At 45.6% G+C, this 24,211-nt stretch overlaps 1 protein-coding gene across 1 annotated transcript; it reads right to left on the bottom strand.

The window, feature by feature from the left end:
• Positions 1-8,670: 8,670 nt before the first annotated feature.
• LOC145341526 (carboxypeptidase B-like) lies at positions 8,671-22,975 on the bottom strand. Its single transcript, XM_080186505.1, has 5 exons — positions 22,880-22,975; positions 19,451-19,541; positions 14,027-14,229; positions 10,452-10,536; positions 8,671-8,858 (listed from the first exon to the last, which is right to left on the bottom strand). The coding sequence occupies exons 1-5, from the start codon at positions 22,958-22,960 to the stop codon at positions 8,671-8,673; spliced, it is 648 nt and encodes a 215-aa protein (XP_080042631.1). The 5' UTR covers positions 22,961-22,975.
• Between the last annotated feature and the right edge of the window lie 1,236 nt (positions 22,976-24,211).

Genomic DNA, 24,211 nt, shown 5'->3' with positions numbered 1-24,211 from the left:
GTTGTCACACTGCGCGCCTGTTGGGGTATGCTGAGTGCAAATTTAGCATGGTCAATGCACCTAACCAGCACAAGGGAAACTGAAGCACCCAGAGGAAACCCACACAGACACGGGGAGATTGTGCAGCCTCCACACGGACACTGACCCAAGGCTGGGAATCGAATCCAGGTCTCTGGCACTGTGAGGCAGCAGTGTTAATTACTGTGCCACCGCGCTGCCTTAGGGCTGAAACAGCAGAAGGCATGGCCATGAACAAGGGAAATGTGGAATGCCTATAAGTCAAGAATTGAAAGAGATATCACTGGGTTGTAAGCTGAAGGAGGTTGCAGAGATAGGAATGGCTAGGGCTATGGGCAATAATTTAATGAATTCAAGGACATTCCTTACCCAGCATACTTATAACCAGGCGCTCCAAATGAAACCACGGCGGCAAAACCTAGAAACAAAAGTGCCTTCATTGTTCTCCTATAGTGGATGAGACACTCGAGCAGGTCAGCCCTGTTTCTATCCTTATGGTATCTGCAGCAAATACACAAGTACAGAGTGACATGCCTAGAATTTGTCTCCTCATGTCTTTGGCAAATTGCTTTCCAAAATGGGTGTTTCTGAAATGGAACTTCCCTGCAGTTGATCATCTGAACTCTGACATTCTTGTCAATCCACACAGTGAACATCCTATACCTCAACAGCCTATTATCATATTTCTCAGGAAAAATAATTTTCACATGCATCACCAGCCTGGAGCTTCTTGCTCTAAGGGATCATGCACGACTACAGAAAGTTTTGCAAAAGAATGTTAATTTGCTGCCGATTAGTGACAAACAAGCCTTGTGCTTTGGACATGCATCCAGGACTCACTTCACTTTTGTAGCAATTGTTTAGCTCTTCAGTCTGATGTCCAACCAAACCTCAGGGAAAGGGGAATGTTCCGTCTTACCACCTTTGTACTTCCCCTTCATCTAACCCCCCCCCATCTCCGGTATCAACCTGGTGAACCTTCTCCGTACTCCCTCCAAGGCCAATGCATCCTTACACAAATAAGGGGACCAAAATTGCACACAGTACTCTAGTTGTGGTCTCACCAGTGCCCTGTACAGTTACAGCAAGACCTCCCTGCTTTTATATTCTATCCCCCTAGCGATAAAGGCCAACGTTCCATTTGCACTGTTTCCTCCGTGCGCACCAGTTTCTTTCCACAGTCCAAAGATGTGTGGGTTGGGTTGATTGGGCATGCTAAAAAATTGCCCTTAGCATCCTGAAATGCGTAGCTTAGAGGGATTAGTGGGTAAATATGTCGGGATATGGGGGTAGGATCTGAATGGGATTGAGGTAGGTGCAGACTCGATGGACTGAATGGCCTCTTTCTGTACTGTAGGGTTTCTATGATTTAAGCAAAAATAAATGAGGTGAGAGCGATTGGCCTTGAAATTGAGACAGTTTTTGACTGAGGATGGTGTCAAGGGAGCCCCAATAAAATTGAAGTCATTGGGAATCAGGGAAATAAACATTATACAAATTGGCGTCATACCTAGCACAAACAAAGATGGCTGTGGTTGTTAGATGCCAACCCCATTGCGGCAGGAGTAGCTCAGGGGTAGTGTCCAAGGTCCAGCCAACTTCAGCTTCTTCATTCAGGTCTTTCCATTGACCAGAAGGTTCATAATTAAAAAGCTGAACTGTGACAGGAACGCACAATGGGTGGAATTTTCCCCATCGTGCCTTCCACAGGAATCATGGTGGGTAGGACAAAAAAATGCAACTGTCCAGGCAATGGTCCGTTGACCACGGATGGGGATTTCCAGCCTCGGTACGAACGTGGCTGAGAATTCCTGCCCTACGCCCATTACCTGTGCAATAACATCTCCTCATGAGCTGGACTCTACATGAGTTTTTGAGACTGGAAAGGATGTTCAAATAGCACACAGTGAAGACTGGCGTAGATCCAAGATACTAAGTTGGATGAATCAGCAGCAAGAGGCTATTTATGGCAGGGGAGTTCATTATCCAGCGATGAAGCGGAGAGCCTTTGGCAAACTAAAACAATATGCTAATAAATGATAACTCTTATGCTGTTGGTATGTATCCCATCAAGAATGCTAAGATTGTTTCTTTCATTTATTCATTCACAGGTATTGTGCCTCGGTCCGCCTTGTTGTCCAACAAGGGGCATACACGCGGTGGGTCGTGCGAGGGCTGCTCTTGGATGTTTCGGGAGTAGCTTAGTGCTTCACGTCGTTAGTGTACGCTTAAACTGGACCAGCTGATGGGCACCTCGACAGCTCAGTGACTATCACTGTTTGCTGTGCAGATACATGGATTTGGGCCAGTGTCCGTGGGAGTTTGCGCATTCTCCCCGTGCTTGTGTGGGTTTTCTCTGGGTGCTCCGGTTTCCTCCCACACCCCAAAGATGTGCTCTTAGGCTGATTGGTGTAACAAATTGTCCCTAAATTAATCATAAATGTTCTGTACTGTTAGTACAGCTCTATACAGCTGTCATCCTTGTTGTTTATTTCACAATTTAACAATTTCTCCATGACAATTTCACAGCGTCAGCAGGTTTGATTCCCGGCTTGGGTCATTGTCTGTGTGGAGTTTGCACATTCTCCCTGTGTCTGCATGGGTTTCCCCTGGGTGCTCCGGTTTCCTCTCACAGTCTGAAAGACATGCTGGTTAGGTGCATTGAGGCAAACAGGCGCCAGACTGTGGGGATTAGGGGAATTTCACAGCAACTTCATTGCAGTGTTAATGTAAGCCTTATTTGTGACAAATAAATAAACTTTATTTTATATTTCATGGCCTCAGGAATTCCCACAGTGTCTTTTTAAAACTGTAGTCACTGTGGTGATTTTCTATTCGACTTCCCAGTCAAGGATTGGTGAAACAATAATTTGAGGATAAGACTATGGGTGGGATTTCTTTCCTCTCTGTGGCAGTGGGAGGCGACTTGTCCTTTGCTGGCAGCGGGATCATATGGTCTGACCGTTGTCACTGGGGTTTCCCGTTGAATGCACCCCTTGCTGCTGGGACACTCGCGATGGGGGTGTGTCATCAGCGGGACCATAACTCTGCCAACGTGGTAGCGATTAACAGCAGTTTAGGATCTGCTCCTTGTCATGCATATGATACGTATGTATAGAATCCTACAGTGCAGAAGGAGGCCATTCAGCCCATCAAGTCTGCACCGACCACAATCCCACCTAGGCCCTATTCCCACAATCCCATGCCTTTACCCTAGCTAGTCCCTCTGACAGTAAGGGGCAATTTAGCACGGCCAATCCACCTAACCCACACATCTTCAGACTGTGAGAGGAAACCGGAGAACCTGGAAGAAACCCATGCAGACACGGGGAGAATGTGCAAACTCCACATTGACAGTCACCCAAGCCGGGAATTGAACCTGGGTCCCTGGTGCTGTGAGGCAGAAGTGCTAACCACTGTGCCACCGTGCCGCTCCACGCAGTTACTTAGCAGGACATGAACATTGTGCGTTGTACCATCAGAATGATTATCACTGGTAAATGGCAAAAGAAACAATGGTGACTTGAGGAGGAACTTTGTCACATAGCAATTGGTTAAGATCTGGGATGTGCTGCTGGAGAGTGCGGTGGAAGTAGCTTCAATTGAGATTAGACTGTTATCTGAAAAGGAAGAATGTGTAGGGTTACAGGCAGAAGGTGGAGGTACAGCACTTGGTACTTACCTCATTCAATAAGTGGTGCATGCGAGAGGGCTGAATGGCCTCCTTCAGTGCTGTGACTTGGAGACGGGGTCTCACAAAATTCATACGTGGTAATTTTCCTTTAAAGGATAACAGCATGATATCACTGGAAGTGAAGTGTGTCATGAAATCCAGTTTTGTGTTCATTTTGATTTTGGAGGGGTTTCCAGTCTTGGTAACATCCTTGTAAATCTTTTTTGCACACTTTGCAGTTTAATAACTTCCTTCCTATAGCGGGGCAACCAGGATTATACGTAGTGCTCCAAATCTGATCTTACCAATGTCTTGTGCAGTTCTAACATAATATCCCAACTCCTGTACGCAATGCTCTGACCGATGAAGGCAAGTGTGCCAAATATCTTTTTTACCACCCTATCTACCAGTGACGCCACTTTCAAGGAACGACCACCAATTTTGGGGAAAATGAATTAGGAAGTATGCAAGAGTCCACAGTGGGAGGAGCATTGGCAGGTTTGTAGGGTTGGAGGAGATTAGTGGGATAGTGGGGTGGGTTGGGGGTATGAAACCTTTAAGGGGACTTAATTATGCAAATGTTAAAGTCAAGTTATTATTGGAAGCCAGTGTATGCAATGAGCACAGGACTTACCTGGTAACACGTACACAAGGAGAACTTTCAAAATTAAATGTGAAGGGCATGCCTTTTCTACATTTGTTGTGACTAGTGTTTCAGAATGTCTGAGCAGAGAAAAGCGAATGACTGATAGGGACTAAATATTTTCGGTCGGAAACAGCTGTCATTGATAACAGTGGATAAACGTGTTCATGGGGATAGTTATCTGGCCACTTGTTTAAGGAATATGAACTTGCTTCTTTGCTTTGTCAAGCACAGTCACCAAAACAAAAAATACTGTAGAGGAAATTTGGTGACCATGCTTGTAGAGGGACTAAATTGGGCTGATTTGGTGCTGGTGGATGAAGGGAATCAGAAAATCAGCCATCTTGTTTCCTCTGCATTGCAACCTCTATTTTTAGATATTATTTTTTGGGACTGAACAAGAGGAACCTTGGGCGGGATTTTATGGCTTTGTCCCAAAACCGCCCGAGGCCAACAGCCCTTCCCATTGTTTGCCCCTCACTCACTCCAATTCCCATGGCGGGTGGGGTGGGTAAAATTCTGGCCATTGGCTCAATCACCTGATCAGCTATCTTTCATGAGATGGAAAGTTTGGCAAATAACAAATATCTTCCATCTAACAGCTGTTTCATTTTAAGGAACAGAATCAGTAACTATGGAACATAAACTTAGGATAATTGGCAGCCTAACTGAGGGAATTTTATTCACTTGCGCTGAATTCTTATGATCTGGATAGCACTGCGTGGAAGGGTGGTGGATGCAAACTCAATTGTAACAGTCAAAAAGGGAATGAGATGGAAAAGGAAAGATTTGCGGGGATACGGGGAAAGGGTGGAGTGGGAAGCAATGGTCCAGTGGTATTATTGCTAGATTATTAATCCAGAAACTCAGCTAATGTTCTGGGGACCCAGGTTCGAATCCTGCCATGGTGGATGGTGGAATTTGAATTCAATAAAAAATATCTGGAATTAAATATCTACTGAGGACCATGAAACCATTGTTGATTGTCGGAAAAACCCATCTGTTTCACCGACATCCTTTAGGGAGGGAAATCCTTACCCAGTCTGGCCTACATGTGACTCCAGAGCCACACCAATGTGGTTGACTCTCTCCTGACGTCTGAACAAGGGAACCAAGGATGGACAATAAATGTTGGCCAGCCAGCGACACCCATGTTCCACGAATTAATTTTAAAAAAATGGATTTAAAAGAACTGGCATTGATACGATGAGCTGGATGGACTCCTTTTGTCCTGTTCGAATCTATGATTGTAGGATAACATAGGATATCAGGTCCCCTCTCATCCTTCGTCTCTCTAAGGAGATCTTTTCTCCATAGAGAAATGAAGGATGAGGGGTGACCTGATAGAGGTGTATAAGATGATGAGAGGTATTGATCAGGAGGACTCTCAGATGCTTTTCCCCAGGGCTGAAATGGCTGCCACAAGAGGACACAGGTTTAAAGTGCTGGGGAGTAGGTACAGAAGAGATGTCGGGGTAAGTTTTTCACTCATAGGGTGGTGGGTGAGTGGAATCGGCTGCCATCGGTGGTGGTGGAGGCAAATTCATTAGGGTCTTTTATGAGACTTCTGGATAAGTACATGGGACTCAATAGGATTGAGGATTATAGATAAGCCTAGTAGGTAGAGATAAGATCGGCGCAACGTGTGGGCCGAAGGGCCTGTTTGTGCTGTAGTTTTTCTATGATTCTATGATAGAATGCAAATATAATGCTGAATATTCTTAAAAGCATTAACATTTAGTGCGGCTATGGTGCGAATGCCATTGTAGTCCTAAACAGGTAACTGAACAGATGAATGTTATCCCTCACTGACCTTCCCGCGTTGAGAATACTGGACTATGAACTGTCAAATGTCTTTATTTTAACATGCTTTATACATATTTATTTCAATACAAGTTGTTGACGACATAGTCGGCCACGTATTTAATGGCCAGCATGGTTTCTTCACACGTCGGTTTAATTTGAGATTCAGGCAACAGGAAGCCGTATCTGCCAGTGTCACGCAGTTCAAAGGTGAAGGAATATTTAATTCCCTGATCGTAGGCCCAATCGTCCGAACCTCCAGCAGCTGGATCTGTGCAAAGACAGCACGCCAACATTAACACCGAGATTTCAACTGGGCAATTTTGCACCTTCCATCAAATCCTCAAAGGAGCAAATGAGCGTCACCCTGGGTACCTGGATTACTGCTCCAGTGACAATATCATAAGAACATAAGAACATAAGAAATAGGAGCAGGAGTAGGCCATCTGGCCCTTCGAGCCTGCCCCACCATTCAATAAGATCATGGCTGATCTGTCGTGGCTCAGTTCCACATTCCCGCCCTCTCCCCATAACCCTTAATCCCCTCGCTTATCAAAAACCAATCAACCCGCGTCTTAAAAATATTTATCGAGGCAGCCTCCACCACCTCAACGGGCAGAGAATTCCATAGATTCACCACCCTTTGAGTGAAGAAGTTCCTCCTCAACTCCGTTCTAAACCGCCCCCCACTTTATCTTGAGGCTGTGCCCCCTAGTCCTACTGTCTTTTTTGAGCAGGAAGAGTCTCTCCACCACTATCCTATCCATCCCATTCATCATCTTATACGTCTCAATCACCAAGCCACTGCTTCCCATCACCAGGTAACAACAACTTGTTCGAATGTGCCACATTTAAAATAAATAACTGACTCCAGGCGGTGAATTTCCACATTCCGACGGAGCGGATCATGGAAAGGTCCGTTGACCTCGGGCGGGAATTTCCAGCTTCAGGGCAAACACAGTTGGAAAATCCTGGTGCTTTGCAGGCACACAAGAGGGTAGCAGTGGAAGGGTGTGTTTCTGAATGGAGGGCTGTGACAAGTGGTATTCCTCAGGGATCAGTGCAGGAGCCTTTGCTGTTTGTAATATAGATAAATGATTTGGAGGAAAATGTAACTTAGTAAGTTTGTAGATGACACAAAGTTTGGTGGATTTGCGGATGGCAATGAGGACCATCAGAGGACACAGCAGGATATAGATCATTTGGATATTTGGACAGAGAGATGGCAGATGGAGTTTAATCCGGACAAATGTGAGGAAATGCATTTTGGAAGGTCTAATACAGATAGGAAGTATACAGTAAATGGTAGAACCCTTAAGAGTATTGAAGAGCAAAGGGACTTGAGTGTACAGGTACATAGGTCACTGGAAATGGCAATGCAGGTGGAGAAGGTAGTCAAGAACGCATATAGCATGCTTGCCTTCATCAGCCGGAGCACTGAGTTTAAAAATTGGCAAGTCATGTTGATGCTTTATAGAACCTTAGTTAAGCCACATTTGGAATATAGTGTTCAATTCTGGTCACCACACTACCAGAAGGATGTGGAGGCTTTGAAAAGGGTACAGAAAAGATTTCCCAGGATGTCGGCTGGTATGGAGGGCATTAGCTATGAGGAGAGGTTGGAGAAACTTGGTTTGTTTTCACTGTAACGACAGAGATTGAGGAGTGACCTGATAGAAGTTGACAAGATTTTGAGAGGCATGGACAGAGTGGATAGTCAGAAGCTTTTTTCCAGGGTGGAAGAGTCAATTACTATGGGGCACAGGTTTAAGGTGCGAGGGGCAAGGTTTGAAGGAGATGTATGAGGCAGATTTTTTACACAGAGGGTGGTGGGTTCCTGGAACTCGTTCCTGGGGGAGGTAGTGGAAGCGGACACAGTAGTGACTTTTAAGGGGCATCTTGACAAATACATAAATCGGATGGGAATAGAGGGATATGGTCCAGGGAAGTATGGGGGTTTTAGTTAAGTTGGGCAGCATGGTTGACCTGATAGAGGTGTATAAGATGATGAGAGGTATTGATCAGGTGGATTCTCAGAGGCTTTTCCCCAGGGCTGAAATGGCTGCCACAAGACGACACAGGTTTAAGGAGCTGGGGAGTAGGTACAGAAGAGATGTCAGGGGTACGTTTTTCACTCATAGGGTGGTGGGTGAGTGGAATCGGCTGCCATCGGTGGTGGTGGAGGCAAATTCATTAGGGTCTTTTAAGAGACTTCTGGATAAGTACATGGGACTCAATAGGATTGAGGGTTATAGGTAAGCCTAGTAGGTAGAGATAAGATCGGCGCAACGTGTGGGCCGAAGGGCCTGTTTGTGCTGTAGTTTTTCTATGATTCTATGATAGAATGCAAATATAATGCTGAATATTCTTAAAAGCATTAACATTTAGTGCGGCTATGGTGCGAATGCCATTGTAGTCCTAAACAGGTAACTGAACAGATGAATGTTATCCCTCACTGACCTTCCCGCGTTGAGAATACTGGACTATGAACTGTCAAATGTCTTTATTTTAACATGCTTTATACATATTTATTTCAATACAAGTTGTTGACGACATAGTCGGCCACGTATTTAATGGCCAGCATGGTTTCTTCACACGTCGGTTTAATTTGAGATTCAGGCAACAGGAAGCCATATCTGCCAGTGTCACGCAGTTCAAAGGTGAAGGAATACTTAATTCCCAGATCGTAGGCCCAATCGTCCGAACCTCCAGCAGCTGGATCTGTGCAAAGACAGCACGCCAACATTAACACCGAGATTTCAACTGGGCAATTTTGCACCTTCCATCAAATCCTCAAAGGAACGTATGAGCGTTACCCTGGGTACCTGGATTACTGCTCCAGTGACAATATCACCAAGCCACTGCTTCCCATCACCAGGTAACAACAACTTGTTTGAATGTGGCACATTTAAAATAAATAACTGACTCCAGGCGGTGAATTTCCACATTCCGATGGGGCGGATCATGGAAAAGTCCGTTGACCTCGGGCGGGAATTTCCAGCTTCAGGGCAAACACAGTTGGAAAATCCTGGTGCTTTGCAGGCACACAAGAGGATAGCAGTGGAAGGGTGCGTTTCTGAATGGAGGGCTGTGACAAGTGGTATTCCTCAGGGATCAGTGCAGGAGCCTTTGCTGTTTGTAATATATATAAATGATTTGGAGGAAAATGTAACTTAGTAAGTTTGTGGATGACACAAAGTTTGGTGGATTTGCGGATGGCAATGAGGACCGTCAGAGGACACAGCAGGATATAGATCATTTGGATACTTGGACAGAGAGATGGCAGATGGAGTTTAATCCGGACAAATGTGAGGTAATGCATTTTGGAAGGTCTAATACAGATAGGAAGTATACAGTAAATGGTAGAACCCTTAAGAGTATTGAAGAGCAAAGGGACCTGAGTGTACAGGTACATAGGTCACTGGAAATGGCAATGCAGGTGGAGAAGGTAGTCAAGAACGCATATAGCATGCTTGCCTTCATCAGCCGGAGCACTGAGTTTAAAAATTGGCAAGTCATGTTGATGCTTTATAGGACCTTAGTTAAGCCACATTTGGAATATAGTGTTCAGTTCTGGTCACCACACTACCAGAAGGATGTGGAGGCTTTGAAAAGAGTACAGAAAAGATTTCCCAGGATGTCGGCTGATATGGAGGGCATTAGCTATGAGGAGAGGTTGGAGAAACTTGGTTTGTTTTCACTGTAACGACAGAGATTGAGGAGTGACCTGATAGAAGTTGACAAGATTTTGAGAGGCATGGACAGAGTGGATAGTCAGAAGATTTTTTCCAGAGTGGAAGAGTCAATTACTATGGGGCACAGGTTTAAGGTGCGAGGGGCAAGGTTTAAAGGAGATGTATGAGGCAGATTTTTTACACAGAGGGCGGTGGGTTCCTGGAACTCGTTCCTGGGGGAGGTAGTGGAAGCGGACACAGTAGTGACTTTTAAGGGGCATCTTGACAAATACATAAATCGGATGGGAATAGAGGGATATGGTCCAGGGAAGGATGGGGGTTTTAGTTAAGTTGGGCAGCATGGTTGGGGCAGGCTTGGAGGACCAAAGGGCCTGTTCCTGTGCTGTAATTTTCTCTGGTGTTTGTTCTCTTTGTTTAACTGAAGGTAAGAAAGATGCATCAGGAGGGGTGAACAGAAGTGTGTTGATGTGGTGTAGGATTGTAAGGGAGGAGAAAGGCTTTGAGGTGGAATTTCCAGACTTTGGAATCTCAGCAGCCATTCATTTCATATTAGCGTTATTAATAAATTATTTGTTTGTTTACAATGATAACTAAACGTGGAACGAAACCAAAGACTCACAGATGGTGGCAGCTCCAGGACCATAAGTATATTGTGTTCCGTAGAGACTGGCCAGGCGGCGAATTGCTCCCTTAGCAAGGTTATTCTGCAAGAGAGAATGTGGGTTATTCATCATTTCAAAAATAATCAAATACTACACAAAGATTCCAAGTCTGTTTCATTAAGAGTTTAACAAAATATAGTTCCAAATGAATATATTAAAAAAACCATCACTGAGCCAACCAGGGTTGAGGTCTTCTTACTTATAAATGTGGGACATTGCAGCATTGTGTACTAACTTGGATGGCCAGTCCATCATGAGTGGGATTGCTTATATCTAATTGAACAGAGTAGGAAGTCCCACAACACCAGGTTAAAGTTCAACAGGTTTATTTGGAATCAGAAGCTTTCGGTGCACTGCTCCTTCATCAGGCGAGCACACCTGATGAAAGAAAAGCACTTCAAGAGCTCATGCTACCAAATAAACCTGTTGGGACTTTAACTTGGTGTTGTGAGGCTGCTTACTGTACCCACTCCAGTCCAATGCCAGCATCTCCACATGGTAACTGAACAGATAAGTAGGCGTCTACATTAATGACTGATCCAGAAGATGGCAACCTTGAGAGTGCAGCATCTCATTGAAATCTCAGTCTGGATTCCATGTTTAAATCCCGGAATATGGCACCAACCCATAACTGATTTGACTCAAAGATACGGCAATGAGCCCAGCCAACAGTCAATGAAGTAGAATACCGTCCACTTCCCTGGATGGGTGCAGCTTCAACCATACTCAAGAAGCTTGTGACGCCACTGTTTAAAAAAGGAGGTAAACAAAAGGCAGGTAACTATAGTCTGGTTAGCTTAACTTCTGCAGTTGGGAAAATGCTTGAATCTATCATCAAGGAAGAAATAGTGAATCATCTGGATATAAACTGTCCCGTTGGTAAGATGAAGCATGAAGGGCAGGTCATGTTTGACTAATTTGATGGAATTCTTTGAGAACATCATAAATGCAGTGGATAATGAGGAACCTGTGGATGTGGTGTATCTGGATTTCCAGAAGGCATTTAACAAGCTGCCATACCAAAGTCTGCGACATAAGATAAAGGTGCAGAGTGTTACAGGTAATGTGTTAGCATGGATAGAGGATTGGTAAACCATCAGAAAGCAAAGAGTGGGGGTAAATGGGTGTTTTTCTGGTTAACGATCAGTGACTAGTGGTGTGCCTCAGAGATCAGTGTTGGGACTGCAATTGTTTACGATTTACGTAGATGATTTGGAGTTGGGGACCAGGTGTTGTGTGTCAAAATTCGCAGATGACACTATGAGAGCTGGAAGAGCAAAGTGTGCAGATGACGCTGAAAGTCTGCAAAAGGATCTAGACAATCTAAATGAGTGGGCGAGGGTATGGCAGATGGAGTACAATATCAGTAAATGTGAAGTCATTCATTTTGGTAGGAATAACAGCAAAATGGACTATTATTTAAATGGTAAAAAATTACAGCATGCTGTTATGTGGAGGGACCTGGATGTGCTTGTTTAGGAATCTCAAGGAGTTGGTTTGCTGGTGCAGCAGGTAATTAAGAAGGCAAATGGAATTTTGTCCTTCATTGCTTGAGGGATGGAGTTTAAAAACAGTGAGATTATGTTGCAGCTGTATAAGGTGCTGGGGAGACCACACCTGGAGTACTGTGTACAGTTTTAGTCTTCCTATTTGAGAAAGGATATATTGGCATTGGAGGGGGGGCAGAGGAGATTCACTAGGTTGATTCTGGAGTTGAGAGGGTTGGCTTATGAGGAGAGACTGAGTAGACTGGGGCTATACTCATTGGAATTCAGAAGAATGAGAAGCGTTGTGATAGAAACATGCAAGGTTATGAAGGGAATAGGTAAGATAGAACCAGGGAAGTTGTTTCCATTGGCGGGTGAAACTAGAACTAGGGGAATTGCTTCAAAATAAGGGGAAGCAGATTTAGGACTGAGCTGAGGAGGAACTTCTTCACACAAAGCGTTGTGAATCTGTGGAATTCTCTGTCCAGTGAAGCAGTTGAGGCTACCTCATTGAATGTTTTTAAGGCAAGGATAGGTAAATTTTTGAACAGTAAAGGAATTAAGGGTTATGGTGAGCAGGTGGGTAAGTGGAGCTGAGTCCACAAAAAGATCAGCCATGATCTTATTGAATGGCAGAACAGGCTTGAGGGGCCAGATGGCCTACTGCTGCTCCTAGTTCTTATGTTCTTAACCATCCAGGACAAAGTTGCCTGTTTGATTGCTACCCCTTCTGCAAACATTCAGTCCCTCCAAAGTGTGTCACAGTTATGTGTATCATCATCAAGATGCACTGCAGGATCTCACCAAGGTTTCTTAGAAGCTTTCAGCCGAGAACGCGTGGAACAGTTTAAAAATAAAGGGGTCTCCATTTAAGATGGCAATAAAGATGAATTTCTTCTTTAAGTGGGTCATTAGTCTTTGGAACTCTCTTCCACAGAGAGTTAAAAGATTAGGGTCTTTGAATATGTTCAAAGCTGAGCTAGATCAATTTTTCGAGATACAGTGGGTCAAGGATTATGTGGTCAGGCAAGAAAATGAAGTGAAGGTCACAAGCAGATTTGCCGTGATCTTAGTAAATGGCAGAGTGGGCTTGATGGGCTGAATGCCTACTCCTGCTCCTATTTCTTATGGATCTGACACATAAGTCAACATGCATCTGTTGCCAGATGAAGCATTTTCTTGTATACATTCATGGAACATGGGTGTCGCTGGCTGGCCAGCATTTATTGCTCATCCCTTGTTGCCCTTGGAAGTCAGTTGGAATCAACCACATTGCTGTGGTTCTGGAGTCACACATAGGCCAGACCAGGTAAGGATGGCAGATTTCCTTCACTAAATTAGTGAACCAGATGGGTTTTGCGACAATCGAGAATGGTTTCATGGTCATCAGTAGATTCTTAATTCCAGATTTTTTATTGAATTCAAATTCCACCATCTATCCTGGTGGCATTCGAACCCAGATTCCCAGGAGTTTCTGGATTAATAGTAAAAGATTAAAGTTTAATTTGTGTCACATGTAGGCATGCATTAACACTGTAATGAAGTTACTGTGAAAATCCCCTAGTTGCCACACTCCGGCAACTGTACGGTTACACTGAGGGAGAATTGAGCATGGCCAATGCCCCTAACCAGCACGCTTTTTAGACTGTGGGAGGAAACCGGAGCACCCAGAGGAAATGCACACAGACATGGGGAGAATGTGCTGACTCCGCACAGACAGTGATCCAAGCCAGGAATTGAACCGGGGTTCCTGGCACTGTGAGGCAGCACTGTGCCACCATACTGGCTTAGTCTAGTGATAATACTGTCAGGCCACCCGAAGGCTTCTCCTCCTTCTCTATGGGGAGGAAGCAATTTTACTCCTCCGATCATCCTGATAAACCAGAGAAACTGCATTGTGGAAGGGAGTTGGGCTCTCAAACTGAGAACCCAAACATCCCACCTCCCACTGAAGCCAAATGTCTCTCAGAGAATATAAATCAAAGTGTCAAATTCTGCTTTGCATCGCACGGGTTTGTGAACATGTAAAAGGCTGAGACACGTACCAGCTCAGCGTGATTCGGCGCTAAGTCATAGGTGTAGGAATAAGGGAAGAGGCACATCTGAGAGTAAGAGTGCATGGTGAGATATGCCTTGATGCTTCCTTTGTGGCGACGGATGAAGTTTGCGACAGCCTGGACTTCTTTCTCAGATTCTACCCGAGGACCACAGTATGTCTCAGAACAAGGGTTCGATGAGGCACCGATTGCTAGAGGACACAATGTGACAGTTAGCAGGACGTGTGATGGTTCTAATTTATTCCAACTCTGATATAGCCCAAAGACAAACAGGAAGCATTGGAATTTTTTTTGCACCCAAGGTCATTCGGCATCTATAGAGAGAAGAAAGATAAGCCAATATTTTAAGCAAGATTTTTCTGGAGGCCAGGTTATCGTGGAAACATGAATCTTTATTTTCACATAATCCTTGGCATTCTTGCTGACGGGAAAGATTATAGCCAGGGTGAGCAGAAATACTTTTTGTCATAGTATACAGATTAAACCTTAGGGCTGAGATTTTCGCCTTGCTGCTGGTGGGATCTTCTGGTCCTGTCGATGGCGCCCCCCCCCGTCCCCCCCCCACCCCTCCCCCACTCAGAGATAAGGAGCAACTTCTTCAGCCAGAGAGTGGTGAATTTATGGAACTCTTTGCCGCAGGAGGCTGTGGAGGCCGGGTCAATGGAGTGTCTTTGAGACAGAGGGAGAGAAGTTCCTGATTAACAAGGGGATCAGGGGTCACAGGGCGGAGGCAGGAAAATGGGGATGAGAATCATACTGAATGGCGGAGTAGACTCGATGGGCCGAATGGCCTAACTCTGCTCCTATATCATATGGTCTTATTTTTTGCATCAACCCGGAGAGCCCAGATCTTGCTTTTCAAGGGGAATAGCTTGTCACTGAGTCACTCTGCAGCGTGTTTTTAACCACTGGCTGGAATTGCTCACGGCCCATTCTCAGCTGCCAGTGTTGCCCCGGAGACTGTTCTCTGACGCCAGCCCTTTGTTGGTGCTGGCCCCAATCCCATAACCCAACACTTCTGGAAGCTACTCTTGGCTGCTGATTCTGATTCCAAGGCCTTTGCCGTCACGTTTCACAATAGAACATAGAGCATAGAACCATATAGCACAGGAACAGGCCCTTCGGCCCACAAACATGCCGAATGTGCCACCAAATTAAACTAATCCCTTGGTCCTCATCCCTCTATTCCTTGCACATTCATGTGCTTATCTAAAAGCCCCTAAATCAGCCCTATTGTTTACAAACAGTAACCTTTTTAACTAAATGTCTTGACAAATGATGCTATCGGCGTCAGAGAGAAGAATCATGGTGATGATCTTTAATAAAGAAATTCAATTATGTTTCTAACCATAACAAAACATTCGAAGGTGCTTCACAGTCGAGACATAGAGCCAGGCGGTGGGATTCTCTGGCCTCCCCGTGGCAGGAGATGGCGTAGCATTCGCTGGTGGTGGGATCCATTGGTCCCGCCACTGTCAATATATATGTGATATCGGAGCCGTAGCAATGTGGTTAACTCTCAGCAGCCCTCTGAAATAGCTAAGCGAGGCGTTTAGTTCAAGGGCAACCAGGGATGGGCAATAAATGTTGGCCAGCCAGCGACGCCCATGTCCCACAAATGAATAAAAAAAAATACTCTGCTGGGAAACACGAGCTGGGAAACGCTGACAGAGGGACTAGAAGATTCCCACCGGCGTGACGAGCTGGATTATCACGCCCATAGAGTCATATAGCACAGAAAGAGGCCCTTCGGCCCATTGTGTCTGCGCCGGCCATCAACCAGCTGCCCATTCCCAGCCCATTTCCCAGCACTCGGTCCGTAGCCTTGTACGCTCTGGTGTTTCAAGAGCTCATCTAAACATTTTAGTCAATGTTGTGAGGGTTCTCTTCCCTCCCACCCTTTCAGGCAGTGAGTCCCAGATTCCCACCGCCCTCTGGGTGAAGAAGTTTTGCCTCAAATCCCCTCTAAACCTCCTGCCCCTTACGTTAAATCTCTAGCCCCCAGTTATTGACCCCTCTACTCAGGGGAAAAGATTTTTCCCACCTACCTAATGAGTGTCCCTCAGTTTTTTACACCTCAATCAGGTTCCCCCCCCCTCGGCCTTCTCTGCTCTGAGGAAAACACTCTGCCAGGGGGGTTAACACGGTAAATATGTGGGGCTACGGGGATTGGGCCTGAGGAAGATGCTCCATTGGAGAGTCGGTGCAGGCTCGATGGGTCGAATGCACAGTAGGGATTCTAACCTTAGAGCAGGGGACATCCCAGCGAGGTTATCAAGGCCACACGTGGTGAATCGGACATTTTGCTTTTGCATCTTTCCCTTTCTCGTCGCATTAACATCACAAAACCGACATCTCCCGCTCCCGTCCAGCTCAGCACATGGCTCTCTGGCTCCCTCTGGTGCTGATGATGTGGAGATGCTGGCGTTTGGACTGGGGTAAACACAGTAAGGAGTCTCACAACACCAGGTTCAAGTCATAAACATAAGAACATAAGAAATAGGAGCAGGAGTAGGCCATCTGGCCCTTCGAGCCTGCCCCGCCATTCAATAAGATCATGGCTGATCTGTCGTGGCTCAGTTCCACTTTCCGGCCCTCTCCCCATAACCCTTAATCCCCTCTCTTATCAAAAACCCATCAACCCGCATCTTAAAAATATTTAGCGAGGTAGCCTCCACCACTTCAACGGGCAGAGAATTCCAGAGATTCACCACCCTTTGAGTGAAGAAGTTCCTCCTCAACTCCGTTCTAAACCGCCCCCCCTTTATCTTGAGGCTGTGCCCCCTAGTCCTACTGTCTTTTTTGAGCGGGAAGAGTCTCTCCACCTCTATCCTATCCATCCCGTTCATCATCTTATACATCTCAATGAGATCTCCCCTCATTCTTCTAAACTCTAACGAGTACAAGCCTAGTTTATTCAGCCTCTCCTCATAGCTCAACCCCCTCAACTCCGGTATCAGCCTAGTAAACCTCCTCTGCACTCCCTCCAAGGCCAAAATATCTTTGCGCAGGTGCGGCGCCCAAAACTGCACACAGTACTCCAGCTGCGGCCTCACCAATGCCCTATACAGCTGCAGCAAGACCTCCCTACTTTTATATTCAATCCCCCTCGCTATGAAGGCCAGCATCCCATTCGCCTTCCTGACCACCTGCTGCACCTGCAAGCTGGGTTTTTGCGACTCATGCACAAGGACCCCGAGGTCCCTCTGCACCGTCGCCTGCTGCAGTTTTTCGCCACGTAAGGAATAGTCCTTCCTACCATTCTTCCTACCAAAGTGGACCACCTCACACTTGCCAACATTAAATTCCATTTGCCATTTCCTGGCCCATTCACCCAGCCTATCTAGATCCTTCTGCAGACTCTCCACACCCTCCGCACAATTTGCCGTTCCCCCAATCTTGGTGTCATCCGCAAATTTTGACACCCTACACTCGGTTCCCTCCTCCAGATCATCTATATAAATGGTAAAAAGCTGAGGCCCCAGCACCGACCCCTGGGGCACTCCACTAGTCACCATCCGCCAATCCGAATAGCACCCGTTGACCCCCACTCTCTGCCTCCTATTTGACAACCAATCCTCTATCCACGCTAACACCCTACCCCCAACTCCAAGTCCCCTGACCTTCTGCAATAACCTCTTATGAGGTACTTTGTCAAACGCCTTCTGAAAATCCAGAAAGACCACATCCACCGTCTCCCCTCTATCCACCGCCCTTGACACATCCTCATAGAACTCCAGTAAATTTGTCAGACACGACTTCCCTTTAATGAAACCGTGCTGTGTCTGCTCTATCAAGTCCAACAGGTTTATTTGATAGTAAACACCACTAGCTTTCGGAACACGCTGTTCCTTCGTCAGGTGAGTGGTCTCTGGTGTTAACAAACACAATTTAGTTGAAATAAATTATTGGAATGTGGGTAAATTTGTAAGCTGACTGTAACTGCAACTTAAGCTGAAATATAGCATCAGCGCCGTGTATTAGCACTCACAGGACCCAAAGAGGGGAAGCTTCCAATCAAAATAGGGGAGCCAAGAAACTGAACCAAAGTCAGGAACCTGGATCTGGTTTGATCCACGGTTGTGGCACTAAATCTTTCAACACCTTCCCCATTGCCTTAAATAACGCCATTCAGGAGTGAAATTAGGAAGTACATCCACACTCTAAGGTTTGAAACAACTGGCAGCTAATGTTAGGACAATTCCTACATCTTCAATCAGAGATGGGGAGATATTTGATAAGCAGGAGTATTAACGGGAAGTGAGGAGAATCCATTATTATTAGAAGGGTATTTGGCCTCTGACCTTCGGGTAAGCATTCTCCAAGGCGGCCTTCACGACACACGACAGCACAGAATCGCTGAGCAGAGACTGATAGCCAAGTTCCACACACATGAGGACGGTCTCAACCGGGATCTTGGGTTCATGTCACACTATCTGTAACCCTCACGACTTGCCTGGACTTGCAAAATCTCACTAACTGTCCTGCCTGGAGACAATACACATCTCTTTAACCTGTGCTTAACGCTCTCTCCACTCACATTGTCTGTACCTTTGAGACTTGATTACCTGTAAAGACTCGCATTCCAACCTTTATTTTGTAAATTGAGTTTGTGTCTTTATATGCCCTGTTTGTAACACATCTCCCACTCACCTGATGAAGGGCAGCGAGCTCTCTGAAGGCTAATGGTTTTTGCTACCAAATAAACCTGTTGGACTTTAACCTGGTGTTGTGAGACTTCTTAAAGTGAGGAGAAGGCAGGTTTATTATGAAAGATAAGGTGGCACAGACTGGTGGACAGGCTTAGGAGGCCCCTCCACATTGGTTTCCTCCTTCAAGGCACTTTTTTAAAATTCATTTGTGGGACATGGGTGTCGCTGGCTGGCCAGCAAATATTGCCCATCATAGAATCTCTACAGTGGACGTTCGGCCCATCAATTCTGCACCAACCACAATGCCACTTAGGCCCTATCTCCATAACCCTATGCATTTACCCCAGCAATTTAGCACGGCCAATCCACCTAATCTGCACATTTTGCCCACACCTTGTTGCCCGAGGGCAGTTGAGAGTCAACCACATTGCTGTGACTCTGGAGTCACATGTAAGCCAGACTGGGTCAGGACAGCAGATTTCCTTCCCCAAAGGAAGGGACGTTAGTGAACCAGATGGATTTTTCCTACAATCGACAATGGTTTCACGGCCATCAGTAGATTCTTAACTCCAGAGAATTTGTATTGAATTCAAATCCTACCATCTGCCGAGGCGGGATTCGAACCCGGGGGCTCCAGCACGTTGGCGGAGTTTCTGGATTAATAGTCCAGCGATAATACCACTAGGCCATTGCCTCCCGTGATTCAAAGAGATTTGATAGAAATGTTCGTTGTGTTGTTTGTTAAAATAGAAATACTTACAACACCATTTGGCATCAAAGTTTCGGTTTGGGTCTGTGCCTATACAATGTGTGCCACGATTCCTGGAACGTGTTTTCCTCCAAAATCGATCCTGTGGGCAGACACGGCAAAGCAATAAATGTGTAAGATCCCTTCTATCATCCTATCAGATGAACAACTCCTTACATAGCCAAATAATAAAAGGTTCATTCAGAGAAATCATAGATTCCCTACAGTGCAGAAGGAGGCCATTGGGCCCATTGAGTCTATACTGACTCTCCAACAGAGCATCTTTCTCATGCCCATACCCCCTCCCTTTAACCCCAGACACTTACCCCGCAATGGGGCAATTTATAACAGCCAATCATCTAACCTGCGCATCTTTGGAGTGTGGGAGGAAAGTGGGGCACCCGGGAGAAACCCACTGCAGGCACTGTGCAAACTCCCAGAGTCCCAAGTCCAGAATTGAACCCCCAGGTCCCTGGTGCTGTGAGATAGCAGTGCTAACCTCTGTGTCACTGTGCCGCCCAAAATTCGATTGACGCCTGGGATGGGGGTGACCTTATTGAAACGCGCGACACCTCGAGGGGATTTGACAGGGTGGATGCTGTAAGGATGTTTCTTCCTTGTGGGAGAAACTGGAACATGGGCACAAGTTTAAAAATAAGGCAGCAGCCATTTAAGATGGAGATAATTCGACACTTTCTCTTCAGAGGGTTATGAGTCCCTGGAACTCTTCCCCAGAAAGTAGTGCAGGCATGGTCATTGAATGTTTGTAGGGTAGAGATAGATACATTTTGGACTAACAAGAGAGTCAACAGGTTTCAGCAATAGGCAGGAATGTAGAGTTGAAGAAATAATCAGATTAGCCATGATCTTACTAAATAGTGAAGCAGGTTTAAAGGGATTGAATGGCGTATCCCTCTTCCTAATTCATATTTTCATAGGTTCATACAGACCTGTTTTACACATTTATTGGAGATTTTTGAGAATGTACTACAAAGAACAAAGAATAAAACAGCCAGGGAAGCAGGCCCTTCGGCCCAACGAGCCCGCACCGCCATTTTAACACCACCAGTCCCCCCCTCCAGCCATGACCCTTATCTATTGTTTTATGGCCATCCACATTGAGGGAAACTAATTTAGGGACAATTTATTACTGCCAATCAGCCTACTAGCACATCTTTGGGGTGTGGGAGGAAACCAGAGCACCCAGAGAAAACCCACGCAAGCACGGGGAGAATGCGTAAACTCCCACAGACACTGGCCCAAATCCACATGTCTGCACAGCAAACAGTGATAGTCACTGAGCTGTTGTCTTGCCCAGCATCTAGTAATCTAGATAAATGGGAACCAGTAAATGTAGTATACCCGGATTTCAAAAAGGCATTCAATAAAGCACCCCATCAAGCGTTAAGAGACAAGTTAAGGGCTTACAGAGTTGGGGTAATATTTTAGCATGGACAGTGGATTGAGCTGAGGCTGACATATCCAAAAAATTCCTACAGTTCAAAAGGGAGCATTCGATCCATTGAGCCTGCACTGACACTTAGACCCTATTGCTATAACCCCACATATTTACCCTGCTAATCCCCCTGACACGAAGGGACAGTTTATAATGGCCAATCCACTTAACCTGCACTTCTTTGGACTTTGGGAGAAAACTAGAGCAGATACGGGGAAAAATTGCAAACACCAGTGACCCAAGCCAGGAATCAAACCCAGGTCTCTAGTGCTGTAAGGCAGCAGTGCCATAGGCCATTACTCTTTTCTCAAGCAGTTTTACCTGGACTAATGCATCCTCTGACGTTATGTTGATCATTTACATAATGTTCCATCTATCCCTGATCTTCAATGATGCCCAGATCCAACTTAATTCTTCTTGAAACAATTTTAATCTGGCTGCACAAAACTTAGCCCATGCTTCTCCCATTCTCTCTGACTCAACACATAACCAAATCAGTTCAGGGACTTTGACTCTAAAAGTCTAAGGATTCTGTTCTGTGTAAAGCAAGACACACTGGTTGGAATTTTCCAGCCACTGGTGTTACTGCAAATGAGGATGGGGAATTTGGCGCTCAGCCAAATCTTCATTCACTACAGCAGGACCAGAGAACCCTGCCGGTGTGATCAGTCTGAGAAACTGGTCCACTGTCCCAATTCCTAGAGATGAGATCATTGCCTAACCGCAGTGAATGTATCGCCCTTGCAAGGGTTTTTTTAAAAAAAAAAAATTCTTTCACCGGACGTGGGCTTCACAGGTTAGGCCAGTATTTATTGCCCGTCTGTAATTGCCCCTTGAGAAGATGGTGGTGAGCTGCCTTCTTGAACCTGCTGCAGTCCATGTGGTGTATGTATACCTACTGTGCTGTTAGGGATGGGGTTCCAGGATTTTAATCCAGCAGCAGCAAAGGAACTGCAACATATATCCAGATCAGAGTGGCTTGAAGGTGATGGCATTCACATGCATCTGCTGCCCTTGTCTTTCTAAGTGGTAGATGTTCGAGGTGCTGTCAGAGGAACCTTGGTGATCTGTTGCCATGCATTTTGTAAACACTGCACACTGTTGCTATTCACTAGAGGTCGATGGTGTTTGGAGTGAATATTTAAGGTGATGGTTGGATGAGAATCAAGTGGACTGCTTTATCCCGAATGGTGCTGAGTTTCTTGAGTGTTGTTGGAGGCCAAGTGGAGGATATTCCATTATACTCCTGACCTGTACCTTGTAGATGGTAGACATGCGGGTCAGGAGGTGAGTTACTCACTGCTGAATTTCTGGCGTTCTTTCTGGAGCACAAGTCTTCAGTACTATTGCCGGAATATTATCAGGGCCCAAAGCCTTTGCAGCATCCAGTGCCTTTAGCCATTTCCTGAAATCATGTGGAGTGAATCAAATTGGCATGAAGACTGACATTTGTAGTGCTGGGGAGCTGTGCCTTGATACATTCTGTGTGAGCAAAGATGTAGGCCAAACAAAACCAAACAAAACCACCTGTACTCCAGTTCCATTGATTTACTCAAATAAAGACTTAGGGCCCATTTTTAGACAGGACATCTGGCAGCTCCTAGTCTACTGAGGGGAGGAAAGATTTCTCCACCAGGGATGGAGTGAACCTTTAGAATCTACCTACCCTGGAAGGCAGTGGATGCTGAGTTGTTCAGGTCAAAGCTGAGGTAGAATGATTTTTGGACACTAAGAGAATTAAGGGATATGTGGATAGGGAAGGAAAGTGGAGTTGATGTCAATGATTGACCATGATCCTCTTGAGGGACCACATGACCGTTCCTGGTGCTATTTCGAAGGCTCTTATGTAACCTGGCTTCTGTAGCAAAACTCTTTCAGATTGAGTTTTTGTTTTCCACCATTGACTTCATTTTCCCTCAATCTTTTAACCCTAATGACTGTCTTCTGAATTACTCTGGGTCATCCACAGATGTTGTGACACTTACCTCGGTCCAGGTATAGGCGTAGCCATCCACATTGATAACAGGGACAACCAGGAAATACAGTTTATCAAGGAGCGTGGTCATAGTTGAATCAGATCCATAGTTTCTTGTGGCCTGTGGAAGCAGAAGTTTATTGCATGGGCATGTTTCTCGACTGCTATCGGAAAGTGTTGTAAATAAATCCCACGAGTGTTTTGCTAACCTCTCTCACAAACCACTGGCAAAATGCTGGAGAGATCCACTCCCTGGCATGGATTCCACAGTCCAAGAAGATGGTAGGTTTCACCGAACCCGTTCTCCTGCCAACCTGTAACAAGAGATTGGCACACGTACTATCATCCCATCAGGCTGCTTTATTGGTCCAAACACACAATCTATCATTATTTTGCAAAACACAAGTCTTTTGACATGTTTGAAGTTTCTTTATTAGTGTCACAAGTAGACTTACATTAACATTGCAATAAAGTTACTGTGAAAATCGCCTAGTCTTCACATTAGTGCCTGTTTGGGTACACTGAGGGAGAATTTAGCATGGCTAATGCACTTAACCAGCATGTCTTTTGGGCTATGAGAGGAGAGAGAGCACCTGGAGGAAACCCACACAGACATGGGAAGAATGTGCAGACTCTGCGCAGACAGTGACCCAAGCCAGGAATCAAACCCAGGTCCCTGGCACTGTGAGGCAGCAGTGCTAACCACTGTGCCGTCTTAAGAGAATGGTTTTGATCCGTCGACCTCTGGCTTATGGGCCCAGCACGTTTCCACTGCGCCACCCCTACTGCACGTCACAGCAGGGTGAAGTGCAGACATCAGAAACCATCACAACAATAACAAATCTGGTAGAAGTCGCCTTACCCGGAGGAGATAGATGCGTCGACCTTCATAGCTCCGTCCAATTTGAAAGCGGGAAATTAGTGTCGGGTGTTCAGCGGTGATCTTGACAATCCAGCGATTAATCTGCAATAGAAAAATTGTTTGTGAGCACATCTGGAACATCACAATACCTCCACGGACTGCAACGGTTCAAGAAGACAGCTTAGCATCACCTTCTCAGAACAGAAGGTTGGTTAGGGCAAGATTAGGGCCAGTTACAGACAGTAGGGGGAAGTTGTGTGTGGAACCGGAAGAGATTGGAGAGGCATTGAACCATTATTTCTCTTCGGTGTTCACGCAGGACGATATGAATGTAGCTGAGGAGGTCACTGGGGTGAAGGGGTGTAAAATAGAAAGTATTGTAGTTGATACAGAGGATGTTTTGGATATTCTAGATGGGTTGAAAATAGATAAGTCCCCTGGTCCGGACGGGATTTACCCTAGGATTCTATGGGAGGCAAG

Source organism: Carcharhinus amblyrhynchos, chromosome 3 (genome assembly GCF_965287045.1).
Source record: "Carcharhinus amblyrhynchos chromosome 3, sCarAmb.v2.hapA, whole genome shotgun sequence".
Lineage (NCBI taxonomy): Eukaryota > Metazoa > Chordata > Chondrichthyes > Carcharhiniformes > Carcharhinidae > Carcharhinus > Carcharhinus amblyrhynchos.
Note: the sequence above shows the minus strand (reverse complement) of the source record. Positions and strands in the feature narration are given on the sequence as shown.

Excerpts from the sequence above, each read along its gene's own strand:
- LOC145341526 (XM_080186505.1), bottom strand. The coding sequence starts at position 22,960 with ATGACCACGCTCCTTGATAAACTGTATTTCCTGGTTGTCCCTGTTATC. Across the intron at positions 19,542-22,879 it reads ACGCCTATACCTGGACCGAG|GATCGATTTTGGAGGAAAAC; the intron begins GTAAGTGTCACA and ends GTCTGCCCACAG. Across the intron at positions 8,859-10,451 it reads TCCTGGAGCTGCCACCATCT|ATCCAGCTGCTGGAGGTTCG; the intron begins GTGAGTCTTTGG and ends GTCTTTGCACAG.